Source organism: Chrysemys picta, chromosome 2, assembly GCF_011386835.1.
Source record: "Chrysemys picta bellii isolate R12L10 chromosome 2, ASM1138683v2, whole genome shotgun sequence".
NCBI classification, from domain to species: Eukaryota; Metazoa; Chordata; order Testudines; family Emydidae; genus Chrysemys; species Chrysemys picta.
In genome coordinates, this window is record NC_088792.1 from 106,823,460 (window position 1) to 106,841,281 (window position 17,822).

At 43.2% G+C, this 17,822-nt stretch overlaps 1 protein-coding gene across 2 annotated transcripts in view; it reads right to left on the reverse strand.

Annotated features, from left to right (window-relative positions):
• Positions 1–1,719: 1,719 nt before the first annotated feature.
• The window catches only part of ZPBP (zona pellucida binding protein), an 80,439-nt gene continuing 64,336 nt past the window's right edge, over positions 1,720–17,822 (reverse strand). Inside the window, exon 7 of one of the 2 annotated variants that reach the window (XM_065583921.1) lies at positions 1,720–1,955. In XM_065583921.1, the coding sequence (XP_065439993.1) occupies positions 1,864–1,955 (92 nt within the window). In that variant the 3' untranslated portion in view covers positions 1,720–1,863. The remainder of the gene's footprint in view (positions 1,956–17,822) is intronic. The other variant, XM_005278560.4, reaches the window with a different exon arrangement.

Below are 17,822 nucleotides of genomic sequence, written 5' to 3' on the forward strand. Positions count from 1 at the left end.
AAAATCCCAAACCTGAAGAGCTATGGTATTAAACTGTTTACCTAAAAACGCGTCAAAATAGCTAGAAACTGCCCCTGCTATCAGCTCCTTTATTTTGCCATGCAGGGAATACTAGGTGAGCTGAGATTACTTACAAATGAAATTTCCTGAGATCAGAATTAGTTGTTTCCTTCAAAGGTAGCTCTTCCCCACTTTGAGGATATAAACTCCAAGGAAGTGTCTAAAATAAGGAAAACATGAAATACTTAAAAAAACAAATGAAATACTTGGAGACCCCCTCCCCCACCTTCAAGCCACCTATTGCCCCAAAAGGAAAAAAAAATCAAGGGTCAAATGAGTTAGACCAGTGGTTCTCAACCTTTCCAGACTACTGTACCCCTTTCAGAGGTCTGATTTGTCTTGCATACCCCCAAGTTTCACCTCACTTAAAAACCACTTGCTTACAAAATCAGACATAAAAATACAAAGAAGTGTCACAGCACACTATTACTGAAAAATTGATTAGTTTCTCATTTTTAACATATAAATTATAAAAAAGCCAATTATAAAAAATCAAATCAATAGTGTACTTACATTTCAGTGTACAGTATATAGAGCAGTATAAACAAGTCATTGTATGAAACTTTAATTTATACTGACTTCATTAGTGCTTTTTATGTAGTCGGTTGTAAATCTAGGCAAATATGATTTGATGTACACCCTGGAGGTCGTCTGACTACCCCCAGGTGTACATATACCCCTGATTGAGAACTACTGAGCTAGACTATTTTCAGTACAGAAACTGATACTGATTTTGCAGCACAAATTAGACTTTTCAACATGAATTTGTTTCCACTAACACTAGTGTTTTATTAAAACTATATTGAGAATTCCATAGGGCCGCTCCGCAAATCTCCTGACTAGGTAATGATCTGAGGCTGGTTTCTGACTGTGTGCTTAACATGCCCTTAAGGGTCAGACCCGCTAAGGAATAACAATGAGAAGGCATTAAGGCAACCAGTTAGTCATGCTTCTCTTAGACACAGGTTGACTCTATTATACCGGTGTAAAATGATATAAATAGATCTTTTATCTAAAGATTTAGCCTACTCCAGATAAGAGCCAAGAGAGCTTTAATGTTCAATTTGGGTACTGCGGGCATGGCCATAAGATTGCAGTGAAAATAGTGATAATATTATGACTGATTTATTAAATTGAAATTCTGCCACTTTTTTGGGAGGAACTGCATATGGGCCTGTAGCACTAATTTATGCTTATGAAATTTAATGTAGAATGGCTGATGCCCTACTTACCATGGAAACTGAAGTCACCGCTATCAGAAAGAAATAATTTCTTACCTGGTAATTGTTCATGGAAGAAACACAATTTAGTAGAGTCTCACACTTGGATCTGTGTCCCAGTGTGCTCCAACTCTGAGCTACTGCTGTGGAGCCTGTGCTCCTCACAGTCCTCTAACAGTCTATGAAAGGACTGGATAATCTGGAAGATGAAATTACATGTACACCCCTAGAGGTGGTCCTTCTAGAAAAAGCAGAAGCACATTCGTAAGCAACTTGTAGGGAAGTATACATGCCCATTGCCAGTACTCGGTCTGTTCTGTGAGTAATTGGAGAGCTTTAGTCGTCACAGCGGTCAATCTGGCATATTTCATAAACACTAAATGTAGTTTTTTAAAAAAATCAAATACTCAAAAATGGTACAAGACCTAATATTTTATTAAAAGGGCTAGATATTACTCCTTTTTAAAACAAATTGATGGAACCAAAATTCACAAGTTGTTAAAATCATTTTATTGATATTACTATATTAAAAATGAAATACATCAGAGCTACTGAAAAGCAATGTATTCCTACTGATATTCTGCTAACATTTTGCTGCTCCATATATCAAAGTATGGTTGCACTGAAGACAGTGAACTCCATCGTGGGGATTATATGATCCTGGGCTGCAGACAACTACAGACAGAGAAAACAGAACAAAAGAAATTTTAAAAAACGAAATGAATGGTATCTAAAATATTGCTTAGATTAGAAATGTTTAAAAGCCTTTCCTTGGGATGTAATATTCAACTAATTGGCAAGATCAGATTTTTCTAACCTACTAATATTTGAATTAAAAAAAAAAGGACAAATGTAAAAATGTATTTTTACATGCTGTCCATTCATTAGATATAATATTCTTCTCTTCACAAAAGTAGTGTGTATGACTTTCTGATTCCCCATTGCTCTACTCCAAGTAAGTTTTTTCACTATTGAAAACCAGTGAGCAGCAGCTGCCAACAGATTCTAGTGTGGTCAACACCTAGTAATGTTTGAACTAAATTGCTTTATCTCCACCTAGTGGACACAGATGTACTTAAAGGGAAATTTAAAACAAAACTGACTTTTAAGAATCTATTAATAAGTAGCAAGTGCACAGAGAATGCAACAAACAAGCAGACATCAATGTGTGGGGCCAAAGATGGTGTTGTGAGCAGAAGAACTTTTCTACTGGTTAACTCATGCTATGCCATTCTGTGAAATCAGTACACACTCAGCTAGGGACTGACCCTAGCCTGTATAGGATATGTTAGCTCGCAACATACGTAATCAGGAGGAAGCAAGAAGGATCACAGCCAGGTGATTGGTTTGTCTGTGGTTCTCCTGGCTCCCTTGAACATCACTATACTTTGACAATTATAGCATTTTTAGAGGAAAAGGTGGGCAGTGAGGGTGTTAATGCTCAGCCCCACTGTACTCAAGCAGGTATACTCCTGTAGCTGGAGCATACCTGCTTCCCCACTTTGTAGCCCAAAGGTGTCCACTAAGTCTTATCCTACCTGACACCTATTAATTCAACAGGATTTGTGGGGCTTCACCCTGTCTATTCCCATTGTTACAGAACCTTAGCGAAGTTCATCTGACCTATGGCAACCACCGAGGGTTGCCTGACTCTGCTTGTTCCTTTCTGGTGACTCAAAGGAGTTTTAGAGGTCTTCTCAAATGCCATTAGAAATGGGCAGAGCTTATTCACCATTTAGCAGAAGAGGCTTGCAAGTGGCCCCTCATCCCAACCCTAAAAACCACTGTATTAACTATATAGATTATGGTAATGCCTAAATGCCCCAACCGAGAGCAGGGTCCCATTTTGCTAGACACTATACAAATATTACACATGTATTTGAATCAAGGATGATGATTGTCTGACATTTTCATTAATTAAGCATAAAGGACAGCATCACAGTAACAATGATTGGTAGGATTCAGGAGCCCTTCTCTCTCTGCAGAAGAGTCACAATTTTCCTCCCACTGCTAGGGAGAGTGAGGAAGCGTGTATGGAAATGGTATGTAAAGCTCTGTATCCACCCTTCAGCACATCTCTATGGGTCTGCTGGAGGAAACCCTAAATATACATGTAGCAAATAGCACTTCCCAGTCTCCACATCAGCTGGGCTGGTAAATAGCCTTCCTTCTCCCCAGTGTGTCTCAACGTCAGAAGGAAAACTGCACTCTGCCTGCCCACTTCTTCTCCCAGAGAATTCCGTGTTATATGATAATAATCATATAAAACATTATTTGTGAACAGCTCAATCTCAGTCTGCCATCTAGGGGAAGGCATGAAAAAGAGAAAAAATCTTAAGCAAACAGCCTACTGCTTGCTGAGCTGGCTGCTGGGAAAAGATATAAAGTTTCTTACAGTAAACATAACTTGTCTCAATCTTCCTTATTGAGCACAAATTCCCACTGGCCTAACTTCACCCTTCATGTATAAACATCTCCACAAAATACTTCACCTCATATATTTCATTTGTACCTATCTAATATACCATTTCACACTTCACAAACTTTTAAGTGCACTTGACATGTTAATTTCTTCTTGAATCCTATGTGCTGACATTTTCTGCTCTACTCCAATTTTTAGTACAATTTCAATATTTGCTTGGGCAATACATTGTATTTAGAACTCTGAAATGATTATTCATCAGATATAGTTTCTTTTTTTTAAATTCACTTTTTTGAGAGAACTGGAGAAATTCAAATTATTGTAATGGCAAGCTAAATTTGTACCTAGTCCATTAAAGCAAATTACTACAGGAAATCAAACTATAAAAGATAACAAATGTGGACAAAGACTATTAAGTTATAAATCAAGTCTGGGTTTCTGATTATCTTATCCCATGGGATGAAATCAAGTTGCCAGGAACGTATCAGGAGCCCACAAAAGATATGAATTTTGGTACTGTATTTCATCTATATCTGTAGCCTAACTCCTGAAAGAAAATGAAAACATTGCAGTAATGTTTTTAAGACCAACACAAAAATAATTGTTTTATATCTAATGGTCCTGTGAAGACACAAAAGTGGTACAATTACTTTGTGTTAACTGAACTTTAATGGAGGATCTTAGCAATTACCCAAACATTTTATTTAACCTTCAAATATGCTTTATTTTATATACCTTAAGAGGCACTTAAACCACTAGAATGAACAGGAATTATATTAAATTTATGTTTCTAAGATTTTTATAAGCTTAAAATGACAAATCTGCAAATTAAAATATGTTATAAATACAAATCTGAAACCAGGATGAAAACTGATTAAAAATGGGTTATTATTTAAATTAATTTTCTTTTTAAAAATAAACCCCGTTTAAAATTAAATTTGAAATTATAACATATGTTAAGACCTGAACGTATTATAATTATTCAAATAAAGTAATATTCGAGCAGTATACACATTGCTGACATTTTAAAGAAAATTAAACCACTGAACTGGTAGAAGTCATTGGCTAAACACCTGGAAGAAAATTACTTACTTGTACAGTAGCTGGTTTTTCAAGATGTGTTTTATACATATATTCCACTGAGGTGTCTGTGCACCCAGTACACTCAAGCAAGAGACTTTTGGTTAGCAGTACCGAATGGGTTGGCACATACACCATAAGTACTCTTATACCTCCAGGCAAGAGCAGGATCGCTCCAACTGGCTTCTTGTTCCTTCACCACTGGAATCTTGGTAACAATACAATCCATTGTAATGTGGATGGGGAGTGGGTAATGGAATATATACTGTATATATTCGATCATAAGCCAGTTCGTTTATAAGCCAACCCCCCCCCCAAGATAGATAAGTAAAAATGGAAATTTTTTATGACCCGTTCATAAGCTGACCCTATAATTCAGGGGTCAGCAAACTTTGACTCCCGGGCCATCAGGATAAGCTGCTGGTGGGCCAAGATGGTTTATTTACCTCGAGCATCTGCAGGCACGGAGGTAAACCTAAGTAAACAAAGTGTTCTGGCGCACCAGCTGCTTACCCTGACGGGCTGGGACAGCAACTGGTGGGGAAATTTTTTGGGGGGGGAGAAGCTGGGGGTCAGGAAAGTAACCCCTGTGACCACCCACACTCTCCCCATCCCATCCCTTCCCACCTTATCTGGGGAGGGCCAGGAGAGGATGTCTCTGGCCTGGCTGGAGCTGCTCCGGCAGGCTGGACAGCGTGGCTGCAGCCTGCTCTGGCGGGCCAGACCAGGCGGCGTGGCCGCAGCATGTTCCAGCGGGCTGGGCCGGTGCTCTGGCAGGCCGGGCAGCATGGCCACAGCCTGCTCTGGGGGGCCGGGCCGAGCAGCACAGCTGCAACCTGCCAGCCCCGGAGCTGCAGCTGCTTCGGAGGCTGGCATGAGAGCAGCGTGGCCAGAAGTGGAGAGACTCTGGCCCCGCCTCTTCCCTTCTGGCTCTTCTGGCTGTGCTGCCTCTCCTTGCTCCCTCTGTTGGGGGGAGGGGCTGTGTCCCACCTCTCCCTCTCTATACCCGTTCATAAGCCGACCCACTTCTCTGGTGCTTCCCTTTTTTACTAAAAAAATTCGGCTTATGAACAAGTATATACGGTACGCCTGCAACAAATATCAAAGAGCCACAGTGAATGTAGTAAATAATTGTTTCTTATTCTTCTTCTTTGATTGCTTGTACATATTTGTATTTCAATGATTCCCAAACAGTTCTCTTTTGGAGATGGAAACTCACTGTCGTCTACTCAAACTGTGATTGTAGAACTGTCATTTCAATGCTTTCACTATGGCATAATGTTGACTGAACGTATGGATGTAGCAACTCTATAAATGTCCATGAGAAAAATTATCAGTAGTGATATAACCACATTTAAGTGGAATTTCAAAACCATCTTTGACAGGAATTTTTGATGAGGTTTTAATGAGACCTTATACTTATAGATAGGCTTGGAAGGATTCGATTTTTGTTAGTAAATGTTCATTTCACCATACACACACAAACCAATGCAAGACCCTTTCCACCGATAATGACAGAAATTTAGAGATTGGCAAAGAAAGAAAAATGATACTTGAGAACTTAGAGTTTGATTTAAGGAAATTTACTTTATATATTTTTGACATGTGATGTTGACAATGCGTGTGTTAATGGTTACAATGCTTTAACTTTTTGAATCTACTATTAAATAGTTATTGTTATTGTCCCCTCCTGCAGAATTTCCCTCAACCATGAAAATTTAAATAAATACAAATTGGGGGGGGGGGAAGTGTAAACATCTAGATTATCTGTCAATTACATATAAAAAACCCCGACAAATTCTGCCAAGACTACTTATAGAAGACAGTATATGGAAGTCCTGCCATTAGATGTTCTTACTCTCTTTGCTGATGTTATTGCAACTAGAAATGCTGTCTTAGCTAATAAGTAAGAAAGGCAGCAGTATGCCAGTGGTTCAAAGGACAGTCCCATAAGGCCTGTGAGGACTAAATTAAAGTCCCAGAAAGGGACTAGTTCTCTTGTTGGTGTATAAAACCCTTATTAGGCCTTTTATAAGTATTCCTACTACAGGGATAAAGAAAACAGAACATCTCTGAATAGGAGGGCGAATGGTGGAGTTAGCTTGCTGAAAGTTGACCTTGCAGCTCACTGATAGGCCCAAATTCTTTAGTTCCAGTAGGTATTCAATACCTCTTGGACCTGTGCTTTGGATGGAGGCAGTTGATGATGCCAGGCCTACATTGAAAACCGCTTCCACTTAGCCAGATAAGCCTTTCTGGTAGAGTCCTTTCTTCCTGTTAATAAGGATATTTTGAAATCTATGCAAACAGTTTATTTCTGATAAATGTAGCCACTCTGCATCCATGCTGTGAGGTGGAGACTGCAAGGATTGGGGTACAAAATCTGACTGGGTCTCAGCAATTGCGTCCAAGAATAAAGATAAGGTTATGGGAGGCTGCACTGATATAAGAACAGCCTACTGGGTCAGACCAAAGATCCATCTAGCCCAGTATCCTGTCTTCCGACAGTGGCCAATGCCAGGTGCCCCAGAGGAAATGAACAGAACAGGTAATCAAGTGATCCATCCCCTGTTGCCCATTCCCAGCTTCTGGCAAACAGAGGCTAGAAACACCATCCCTGCCAATCCTGGCTAATAGCCCTTGATGGACCTATCCTCCATGAATGTATCTAGTTTTTTTTTTTTGAACCCTGTTATTGTCTTGGCCTTCACAACATGAAATTGGGCTTGTTTTTGCCTTATTTGGCTTGTGAGTTGCTTGTTGGCTAATTTTTGGTTTGTGGCTTGTTCGGCTTGTAGCTTGTTCTTTCTTTTTTTTGATCGGCTCCTAGTAAGCAGGGGAAATGGGGGGGCAAGCTGTGGCAAGGGGAGGAGGTGAACAGCGGGCCCACCACAGTCCCAGATTGCACACCGCAGGGATCTAGTTACATGGAGTGTTGTGGTTATTAGGGATTGGCTTGTTTTGGCCTTGTTTTGAAATGGGATTAGCTTGATTTTTGGCTCATTGTGAAAATTGGGGTGCTTATTTACCGCGTGAATGTTGGCAACTGTGCTTTGCAGGTATGAAGAAAGGCTCTCAGGTCTACGTTGTTTATATGAAGGGCTGTTTCTTTGCAAAATCACTGACCTTGAGTTTACACTCTGTTCAGATCTGCTCCCCAGCCCAGAGTGGATTCATCCATTAGTGTTTTCTATGGAAGTGGGGGGAGAAAAGGGAACTCCCTTGCACACATTTTTCAGAGTCATCTACTCCTTAATGATAATAGGACTCAGAAAGATACATGAACCGCCATGTCCAGAGGATATTTGTTTTGCCAATATAGACTTCAACCAGCTTTGCATGTACTACTGGTAAAGTGTGGTGGCATGCTGAGTCCCGTAAATTCAAGATGCCAAGATTCCTAGCAATCTAAGGCAAGATTACATGGATGAACCTGCAGATTACTGCATAGGATGGACTGAAGTTCTCTGGAGATAGATAGGCTGTTGCAGTAAGAGTCGAGAATGGTCCCAAATAACTTGATTCTTTCTACGGGGGGGACGACGGGACAGTGTCAACTTGCCTTGTTTATTCTCAGACCCAGCTGGATGAGCCACAACTGAATCTACTAATACCACCATACATTTTGTAAAAACTCTGGGACCTGATGAGAGACTAAAAACAAGCACTGTGTACTGGTAGTAGCACACCCCAACTAGAAATCTTTTATTTTCCATGGCTTAATTGGATGACCACATGAAAGTTGGCATCCTGTAGCCCAAGAGCAGCCTATCAGTCATTCAGATCTTGGGATGGGATGATGATGTCAGCAGGTTTGCCTGGTGCCCTCAGATGTGACTGTCTCACTGGTACCAAGGTGGATACTGAAACCACTGTTTGCTGTGGGACCTGTTGGGCCACAAGCAGAAGAGTGTCTGGGACCAATGAACACAATGTATCTTTGGCTGCTATGCAGGCCCAAGGAGTAGATAGTACTGATAGGATTGCTACAATAGTCGATTTGTGCCAACAGTGAAACTGGACACAGCATCAGTACCAGGGCTGTCAGTACTGGAGGAAGGGATGGAATCGTCGGGGCTGGCCTCATTGCTACCAAGGTGATCAGTATCAGAATCATTGATATCACTGTATACTGAATCCCTGGAAACAGAACCTGAGTTAGTGACACCTGTCCTCTTTAATCAGCCAGATTGGTACCTGACAGCTTATAAGGCAAGTTTTCACCACTTGCTGAAGCATGATGTTCAGAGCTACATGGTTCTTGAGAAGTCTTTCCTAGGTTCTGAGCTGCCCTTATGCTCTAAAGAGCTAGAAGTCTTAAGGGCCTCAGATGAAGGGCCAGGGATGGATTGCTGCCTCTTCTCTCTGGAAGTTTTGTGGGACTTCCTCCTTTTGTCAGAGGCAGAGTCTTTTGGTGACAGAACAGCAACTGAAGATGAGGTAGCTGCAGGAATGCTTCTGGAGGAGGCATAATCGGAATGATCAGCTCTGGGCATACCAGGATCAGAGCTCAGGCCATCAACCTCTTCATGAGGTAAATCTTAAGCCAGGACTCTCCAGCTCTTTCAGGTTCTTTTCCAAATCAACTCAATATAGCACATCTAGCACTAGACAGATTAGACACCTAGCGTGTCTGTCATTTAGTGACATCACTGCCTCACGTGTCAAGCAATTTTGAAACCTGAGGATTTATGTACCAAGACAACTAATCTCTACAGGAGTGTGGTGGGGCGGCTGCCCCACACAGGTATATGGAGGGTTAAAGCAGCCCACAGGGAGGCTGCGCAAAACCCAACCAATGGGAGGATGGCTTGTAGAGAGCCAGTCAGGAGAAGAGTTGTTGGAGCAGCCAATCAAGGCCAGGGAGGGCCATATAAAAATAGCTGCTCAACAGAGCAAGGACAGTCTCTCCCTGGAGTGCAAGGGAGAAGGACTGGCTGCCTTGGAAGAGTAACTTAGATAGAGCAGTACTGGGCAGGGTCAGGGGAGCAATAGGGAGCTCCAGCCTGAGCGCTGCCAGACTGAGACCCTCGATACAAAGGGCCAGGAAGGTGCTAGGGCTACGGGAAAGTGGCCCAGGGAAATAGGCAGCAGGAGTTGGAGGAGTGGCAGCACATCGCCGCCAGCTATAGGGTCCCTGGGTCAGGGCCCGGAGTAGCGGACAGGCTCCCCCTCCCTTTCTCCCCCACTTGCCACAGAGGGGGTGGCCAGTATTCAGACTGAGGTTTATCCCTTGAGCTGAGGGGCTAGACCGAAGGCTGCAGTATGGCACAGCGGCAAGTGGATGGACTAGAGACAGCCGGTTCCAAAGCAGAGTGAGAAAGCTGGAGGGCCATGCCTAGAAGACGCCTCGGTCCGGGAGCAATGCGGGCCTTGGAGCAGAAGTGATGGTGGTGAGACACCACTAGAGGAAGGTGCACCAACAACCAAGTGCTAATTCCCAGCACGGCCAGCAGGAGGTCCTGAAATGGTGAGTCCCGCCCCATCACAAGGAGTACACCACAGGAGACAAATGAAAGAAAATAGGCCTCCTCTTAAAAGAGAACAAAATAAACTCTTACTGAAAACTAATACTAAACTACCTATCTACTAAGTATTATCTATTTAAAAAAAGCTGCTGATAAGCAAGGCAATAAATTGTGAGCTAAGAGGCTTCACTGGGAGCACGATCAAAGCCTCAGACAATGAGAAGAAACCGAGAGGCAGCAGGAGCAGCCCTGCTCTTTATTCCCACAGTTGGAGGCACAATGATACTCAGGACGCATGCATGGCTCCACACAGTGCTGATGACTAAAAGTCTCTGGTTTGAATGCACCGGGCACACATACTCCAACAGTGGAACATGTGTACAAGCACTCAAAGAAGAACCAGAGTTTGTTAAAATGCTAAAGTAGCTTCTGACAGAAGTGACATCTTCTGCAGGTGCAGAGAGACTATTTTCTTTATTTCAGCTCATTCAACAAGTTCAGAGCTAAACAATTAGTTCATTCAAAGTTAAGAAACTGACAGAAACTTGTTCTCTTCCCTTCTTGAATTAAAAACTGTGTATGACAGGATGAGATCTACTTGTTCTAAAATCTTGAATGACATCGTGACCAATTCAATTCACTAACTACAGAGAATACTTCCTTCGTTTAATACATCTGTTTTAAATTCAAAACGTGCTTTAATAAATTATTTTTTTCTTATGTGTCCAATACATTTAAAGGTTATGTTCAATAATAAAAAATGCTGTTTTATGCACTTGAATTGTATTACAATTTGCATCCAAATGCAGCTTAACACAAATCATGAGTAAAAAATTAATCCTATACTAAATAAGAATTCACAATTTTCTAAAAGTGTAAAAATTAAGAATCAGAATAAAAGAATGTTAAGCTACAAGCTGCTTAAATAGGTGTGCATAGACACAGTTTATCCTCCTTGTTAACAAACAGTACCAAATTTAGGGTAAAGCCTATATAGTAAAAGCTGTGTTATCCAGCACTTTACCAACTGGAAAGCTCTAAAAACCAGCATTTCTGATCTTCATTGAAAGTCCAGTTTGTAGTCCAGTTGGTGCAGGGCCGGCAGGTTCCCTACCTAGCTCCCTGGAAGCGGCGACATGTCCCTGCTGCTCCTAGGCGGAGAAACGGCCACGAGGAGTTCAGAGCGCTGAGTGTGAGAACCTCAGCCTATGGGAGCTGCGGCGGCAGCGCCTGTGGGCTTAGCAGCGCTCTGCCTAGGAGCAGCAGGGACATGCCACTGCTTGCGGGTAGCCACCCAAGGTGAGCGCCACCCGGCTCCAGCACTTCACACCCTCTCCTGTGCCCCAACCCCCAGCCCTGAGCCCCCTCCTGTAACCAAACTCCCTCCCTCTTATTTAACCGGAATTTTTGACTTACCGGCACCCCCCCATTTCCCAAACATAAGAAAACTTTTACTATATTTAGTTGCAAGTCAACAAGTTCTAATGGTTAACAACCAATGAGAATGAACCTTTCTTTAGAAGAAAAAAAGTACAAATGCAAAACAATATTAAAGTTGAGCATTTAAATCAAATTTTCTAGCTTGTTGATTTAAATCCTGATTTAAATCAGTGGCTCTCAACCTTTCTGGACTACTGTACCACTTTTAGGAATCTGTATTGTCTTGAATATCCTCAAGTTTCACCTCATTTAAAAACTACTTACTTACAAAATCAGACATAAAAATACAAAAGTATCACAGCATACTTTTACTGAAAAACTACTTGCTTTCTCATTTTTACCATATAATTATAAAATAAATTAGAATATAAATATTGTACTTACATTTCAGTGTATAGTACATAGAGCAGTACGAACAAGTCATTGTATGAAATTTTAGTTTGTACCGACTTCACTAGTGCTTTTTATATAGCCTGTTATAAAACTAGGCAAATATCTAGAGGAGTTGATGTACCCCCTCGAAGACCTCTGGGTACCCCAGTTGAGAACAACTGATTTAAATCAATCCACCTTTTATGAGATAGAAAGGCTTTACTAACCAGAAGTAACTCATCTTCAAATGTATTGTCTCTATAGCACCACCCATTAAGAATGCCTACCCACGTGGCCTCAGGAACAATTTTGAGTAGTAGTCTGCAGTTACAAGTTCCAAGGGCATAAATACTCTGCCTCCTCTAACCGCCCTTCAGTTACTCTCTACCTCAAGAAGTCTTACTTGGAGCTGGGCCTTGAAGTTATGTTAACAGAGGGTGACTGTGGCTCTGAGATGGCAATACATTCAGAGTATAAGAATTATCTCTAATAAATTAATAACCTTTTGTAGTTTCATGACATTGCCTCCACAGAGCCCTACTGTAGGAGACTAGCAAACAGTGATATCCCTTAAAATACAAGCTTGTTCAACAGCAACTGAAGCATTGTCCTTCTCAAACCAGAGTCTGCTGCTGACAAAATGTCAAGAGAGTAAATTGAGAACAGAACTCCACATATATCAGCCCTAAAATAGTTTTCATGAGTGCTCAAGCTGGCAACAGAGAGGAACTGATGGATGGTTAGAAGGAGTATAGCAATTATACTCTTGGTCCATATAATGTAGGGCTTAAGGGAGATGTGTGTGGACCTCCTAATTGCTAACTACTAATCAAAAAGGTTTTATGGACAGCCAGTAGGCCTCTGTGAAGTCAATGTCATGAAGAACTACGTTTTTGTAATGTCTATATGTATGTTGTTTGGGGACCTGGGAAATGAAAAGATCTGTTTTACCAAGGGGCAGGCTAAAGTAAGATCTGTGGATTCAAGTGTGTTGCCAGAAGGGCGTTCAGTGACAGTCACAGGGAGTAGCCACAGAATTACTGGGAGTCCACTCAAAATACAGAAGCTCTGAATGGGAGGCAGTCAGCAGAGAGGGGTTGAGGTGCAGGATGGACTCTGCCCCTTCTTCAGGGCTGAATGCTGCCCTTCTCAAGTAGGGTGCATCGCAAGTGAAAGCTTGCTGTTGTGCCTCCTGAAGGTACCAGCAGTTAAAGAGAATTGGCTCAGGAGGAAGGCCTATTTCTGTAGGGAACCTAGAGACAGAGAGAATGAGCTTCTCCTGATGTTTATTTAACATAGAATCATAGAATATCAGGGTTGGAAGGGACCTCAAGAGGTCATCTAGTCCAACCCCCTGCTCAAAGCAGGACCAATTCCCAACTAAATCATCCCAGCCAGGGCTTTGGCAAGCCGGGCCTTAAAAACCTCCAAGGAAGGAGACTCCACCACCTCCCTAGGTAACGCATTCCAGTGCTTCACCACCCTCCTAGTGAAATAGTGTTTCCTAATATCCAACCTGGACCTCCCCGACTGCAACTTGAGACCATTGCTCCTTGTTCTGTCATCTGCCACCACTGAGAACAGCCGAGCGCCATCCTCTTTGGAACCCCCCTTCGGGTAGTTGAAGGCTGCTACCAAATCCCCCCTCATTCTTCTCTTCTGGAGACTAAACAATCCCAGTTCCCTCAGCCTCTCCTCATAAGTCATGTGCTCCAGACCCCTAATCATTTTTGTTGCCCTCCACTGGACTCTTTCCAATTTTTCCACATCCTTCTTGTAGTGTGGGGCCCAAAACTGGACACAGTACTCCAGATGAGGCCTCACCAATGTCGAATAAAGGGGAACGATCACGTTCCTCAATCTGCTGGCAATGCCCCTACTTATACAGCCCAAAATGCCGTTAGCCTTCTTGGCAACAAGAGCACACTGTTGACTCATATCCAGCTTCTCGTCCACTGTGACCCCTAGGTCCTTTTCTGCAGAACTGCTACCTAGCCATTCGATCCCTAGTCTGTAGCAGTGCATGGGATTCTTCCGTCCTAAGTGCAGGACTCTGCACTTGTCCTTGTTGAACCTCATCAGGTTTTTTTTGGCCCAATCCTCTAATTTGTCTAGGTCCCCCTGTATCCGATCCCTACCCTCTAGTGTATCTACCATGCCTCCGACTTTAGTGTCATCTGCAGACTTGCTGAGAGTGCAGTCCACACCATCCTCCAGATCATTAATAAAGGTATTAAACAAAACCGGCCCCAGGACCGACCCTTGGGGCACTCCGCTTGAAACCGGCTGCCAACTAGACATGGAGCCATTGATCACTACCCGTTGAGCCCGAAGACCTAGCCAGCTTTCTATCCACCTTACTGTCCATTCATCCAGCCCATACTTCTTTAACTTGGCGGCAAGAATACTGTGGGAGACCGTATCAAAAGCTTTGCTAAAGTCAAGGAATAACACATCCACTGCTTTCCCCTCATCCACAGACCCAGTTATCTCATCGAAGAAGGCAATTAGGTTAGTCAGGCACGACTTCCCCTTGGTGAATCCATGCTGACTGTTCCTGATCACTTTCCTCTCCTCTAAGTGTTTCAGAATTGATTCCTTGAGGACCTGCTACATGATTTTTCCAGGGACTGAGGTGAGGCTGACTGGCCTGTAGTTCCCCGGATCCTTCTTCCCTTTTTTAAAGATGGGTACTATATTAGCCTTTTTCCAGTCATCTGGGACCTCCCCCGATCGCCATGAGTTTTCAAAAATAATGGCTAATGGCTCTGCAATCTCATCCGCCAACTCCTTTAGCACCCTCGGATGCAGCGCATCCGGCGCCATGGACTTGTGCATATCCAGTTTTTCTAAATAGTCCCGAACCACTTCTTTCTCCACAGAGAGCTGGTCACCTTCTCCCCATATTGTGCTGCCCAGTGTAGCAGTCTGGGAGCTGACCTTGTTCGTGAAGACAGAGGCAAAAAAAGCATTGAGTACATTAGCTTTTTCCACATCCTCGGTCACTAGGTTGCCTCCCTCATTCAGTAAGGGGCCCACACTTTCCTTGACTTTCTTCTTGTTGCTAACATACCTGAAGAAACCCTTCTTCTTACTCTTAACATCTCTTGCTAGCTGCAACTCCAAGTGTGATTTGGCCTTCCTGATTTCACTCCTGCATGCCTGAGCAATATTTTTATACTCCTCCCTGGTCATTTGTCCAATCTTCCACTTCTTGTAAGCTTCTTTTTTGTGTTTAAGATCAGCAAGGATTTCACTGTTTGGCCAAGCTGGTCGCCTGCCATATTTACTATTCTTTCTACACATTGGGATGGTTTGTTCCTGCAACCGCAATAAGGATTCTTTAAAAGACAGCCAGCTCTCCTGGACCCCTTTGCCCTTCATGTTATTCTCCCAGGGGATCCTGCCCATCTGTTCCCTGAGGGAATCAAAGTCTGCTTTTCTGAAGTCCAGGGTCCGTATTCTGCTGCTCTCCTTTCTTCCTGGTGTCAGGATCCTGAACTCGACCATCTCATGGTCACTGCCTCCCAGGTTCCCATCCACTTTTGCTTCCCTACTAATTCTTCCCTGTTTGTGAGCAGCAGATCAAGAAAAGCTCTTCCCCTAGTTGGTTCCTCATACAGTCAATGCTATGATCCCAACTGATGTGAGGTAATAGGGTATATATAGCAACTACTTAGCACCAGTATGTAATCATGTGCTAGTGCTGCCTGCTGCAGGAAGGATAAGGAACAAAGCAGATAAAAGGAAGTGTTTGAAAATTAGTATTGTTCTCCCATCCATCAGGGCTGGGGAAAGAGGAAGATTCTGATGTGCGGAAGAGGAAATAGGACTTGGTTCTGGGAAGGAAAAGGGCTTCAAATCTGGGGCTGAGACAAAAACATTGCTTGGATATATATTAAGGGAAGAAGAAATGCGTGTCAGGAAGAACAGATATTTCTATTCAGGGCAGGGTGCTCAGCTTTGGAAAGAGACTGGAAAACAGAACGTTGGGGAATCTGGTTGAGCTAGCGGGAATCAAAACTTCTGGTGAATCCAGGCACTAGTTATTCTTGGGGCTTATGTACACAAACATTTAGTTTGTGGCAAACTTGGGTGTGAACCTACCCCACACTAGCCTGCCGCACACTAACTAACTGTTCGCATGGACTCTATTGATGCATACTAACAGTTCATTAATGTGCTTTAATCTACTCCCGTTTCAAAGCAGCAGGCTAGCATGAGGTAGATTCACACCCCAGCATGTCAGAAACTAAATGTATGTGCAGACAAGACCTTGAGTTTTACTTCAAAACTCTAACACAACATAACTAAAATATTTCTAAGAACAAAATCTGTTTTAATTATAAAAATTATAATAATCTTTTAGCATGCACCACGTAGGAGCTGACAACAACATTAACAAAGTAGGGAAATGCAACATAGGTGGAGCTACCATAACATGGGTGCAAAACTTGTTGGAAAACAGTTCCACAGAGAGTAATCATCAGTGGTTCACAATCATGCTGGAAGGGCATAACAAGTGGGGTCCTACAGGGATCAGTTCTGGGTCCAGTTCCATTCAATATATTCATCAGATAGATAATGGCATAGAGAGTACACTTGTAAAGTTTGTGGATGATACCAAGCTGGGAGGGGTTGCAAGTGCTTTGGAGGATAAGATTATGATCTGGATAAACCGGAGAAATGGTCTGAAGCAAATAGGGTGAAATTCAATAAGGACAAATGCAAAGTACTCCTGTGGTGGGGCAGCTGCCCCACATAGGGAAAAGAAGGGGTTAAAAGCAGCACCAGGGAGGCTGCGCAGAACCCGCGAACCAGGAAAGGGGTTATTGAGCCTACCAATAGGGGGAAGGCTTGCTGGAGCAGACAATAAGGGCCGGCGAGGGCCATATATTAAAGGGCTGATCAGGACAGCAGAAGGCAGTCTCTTCCTGCAAGGCAAGGGAGGAGGAGGACTGGCTGCCTGAAGAAGTGTCATAGATAGAGCAATGTTGGGCAGGAGCAGCAGAGTGTGAGGGTGAGCTGCTGGCTGACCATTGCCAGGCTGGGACCTTGCTACAAGGGCTGAGAGGGTGTTAGGGCTACGGGGGAAGTGGCTCAGGGAAAATAGGCAGCAGGTTGGAGGACAGTAGGTGGCTGCCAGCTATAGAGTCCCTGGATCAGGACCCAGAGTAGCAGGCGGGCCTTGGTCCCCCCCGCCTCACTTGCCAATGAGGAGAGTGGCCGGTATCCAGAGTGCAGTTAGCAAGTGGCGGGACTAAGGACTGCCGGTCCCCTGGAAGGGGGGAGATACCGGAGCAGGGGTACAGCCAGAGCACTGTGCCCAGAAGAGGCAGCTGCAGTCTGGGGAGCAACGTGAGTCCAAAGAGTGGAGACAGCTGTGATGGCAGGCATGACACCACTAGCTGAAGGCGGATTGGAAGGGCTGAGAGCTAATTCTCAAGACGGCCAGCAGAAGGTGCCGCGGTGGTGAGACCCACCCCATTAAAACTCCATTTAGGAAGGAACAATCAGTCGCACACATACAAAATGGGAAATGACTGCATACGAAGGAGTACTGCGGAAAGGGATCTAGGGGTCATAGTGGACCACAAGCTAAATATGAATAAACAGTGTCACACTGTTGCAAAAAAAGTGAACATCATTCTGAGATGTATTAGCAGAAGTGTTGTAAGCAAGACATGAGAAGTAATTCTTCTGCTCTACTCTGCGGTGATTAGGCCTCAACTGGAGTATTGTGTCCGGTTCTGGGTACCA